This window comes from Vicia villosa, linkage group LG1 (assembly GCF_029867415.1).
Source record: "Vicia villosa cultivar HV-30 ecotype Madison, WI linkage group LG1, Vvil1.0, whole genome shotgun sequence".
Classification (NCBI taxonomy): Eukaryota; Viridiplantae; Streptophyta; class Magnoliopsida; order Fabales; family Fabaceae; genus Vicia; species Vicia villosa.
The window spans coordinates 208,745,849-208,747,568 of record NC_081180.1 but is presented as its reverse complement, the minus strand read 5'-3'; the positions used below and the strand labels follow the sequence as shown (position 1 = coordinate 208,747,568).

General features: G+C 42.4%; 1 protein-coding gene across 1 annotated transcript; it reads right to left on the bottom strand.

Annotated features, from left to right (window-relative positions):
- Window positions 1-667: 667 nt before the first annotated feature.
- On the bottom strand, window positions 668-1,720 carry LOC131594157 (uncharacterized). Its single transcript, XM_058866253.1, has one exon. The coding sequence runs from the start codon at window positions 1,718-1,720 to the stop codon at window positions 668-670; it is 1,053 nt and encodes a 350-aa protein (XP_058722236.1).

Here is a 1,720-nt window from a genome sequence, read left to right as displayed (position 1 = left end):
TTTTAGAAATAGTTTTGTACAGTGTGCGGCAACAAGAGATGGGTCTGTACTCTCTAATTCTTTTAGCATCCTTGCTCTTGGGAATTATAGACACAAGGGTGCAGTTAACAGCTCTGTACAGCCTCCCATTCTGAATAAAATCTTGCACTGCCTTGATCACATCATGTTTAATCACATTCCAGGACTGTTTGAAGAAACACGCACCATAACCATCAGGGCCAGGGGCCTTAAGGTCACCAATACTTCTCATAGCTGATTCAATCTCCTTCTCACTAACTCGGGCAGTTAACTCCTCTCTTTGGATATTACTCAGTTGAGCCCCCCTTCACAGCATAGTTATATCAATGCACTCCAAGTCACTTTCAGCAGTTCCCATTAGACTTTTGTAGAAGCTCAGGACCTCACCTTCAATAGCCTCTTTAGTTTCCAGCACCTCACCATTCTCAGTATGCAGGCTCTTTAGGGTTTTAAAACTGTTTCTGGCTTTAAGGGATGCATGGAAATACTTATTATTTCCATCACCCAACGTAATCCACTCCACCTTTGATCTTTGTTGAAGATCCCTCTCTTCCATCTCTTGCCATTTCAGAACTTCCTCTGTGCATCTCATCACTTTTTCAATCTTGCCTGGGTTCATTCTATCATTGTTAAGTTCCTCTTGGGCACTCTACAGCAAATTTCTGACCAAGACAATGTTTCTCTGTACATCTCTCAGTGGCTTGCCAAGGGCTCGCAAATGAGGCTGGAGCCTTTGCAATTTCTTCCAAACCACATACATATGTCTCCCAGGCAGATGCTCATTCCAACTCCTAGCCACAGTGTTGCTATATCCCTCCATCTCCACCAGACAATTCCTGAATTTGAAGTGCTTCCTCTGGATTCTACTCAACTGGTTCTCCTTCAAGCAAAGCATAGCATGGTCAAATACACTGGGTGACATAATGTGAAGGGTAAAGTCCATATGTTGTTGATGCCAATCTATATTCCCCAAAATCCTATCAATCCTTGAGTAGATAGCATTGTCTCTCTGTTTGTTAGTCCAAGTGAAGTGGTCACCTGTGCTGTCCATCTCATACAGTCCAGTTCTCTCCATCATGCTGCAGAGATCTTTGTATTCATGCTCTTGGACCTGTCTCCCACCTATCTTATCATTGCTAGTCACCACATTATTGAAATCTCCAATAATGCACCATGGCCCCTGCTGGTTGCATTGTATGTCCTCAATATCCTTCCACAATTTCTGTCTATGTTCCAGTTGGTTCATAACATAAATTGCAGTCAGCCAATATCTCCATCTCCCCATAGTGTCATGAATGCTGCAGTGTATCATTTGCTGAGTAACCTTCACCACAGTTAGACCCACTTTATTATCATTCCAAAACACCCATATTCTTCCATTTTCATGTCTCTGGTAGTTATCCACATACTCACCTCTAAGATTCAATTTATTCCTTACTGCACCAGCCTTATTATCCTTCACTCTTGTTTCAATAAGCACTACTATGTCAGGGTTTAGACCAACAAAACGGGAGCTTATCTCCTTGATTTTCCCCATTTTATTTAGCCCCCTTAAATTCCAAGCTATTATCATGGTACTTGATCTGGGAACACTGCGGCATCTCCCCACTTTGAGCATTGTGCTCCATTCTTCCTCATTTGAACCCTGTTTCTTCTCAGAGCTACACACAATAACCTCAACCTTTTCAGCTACTGCCTCCAT

Excerpts from the sequence above, each read along its gene's own strand:
- LOC131594157 (XM_058866253.1), bottom strand. The coding sequence starts at position 1,720 with ATGGAGGCAGTAGCTGAAAAGGTTGAGGTTATTGTGTGTAGCTCTGAG.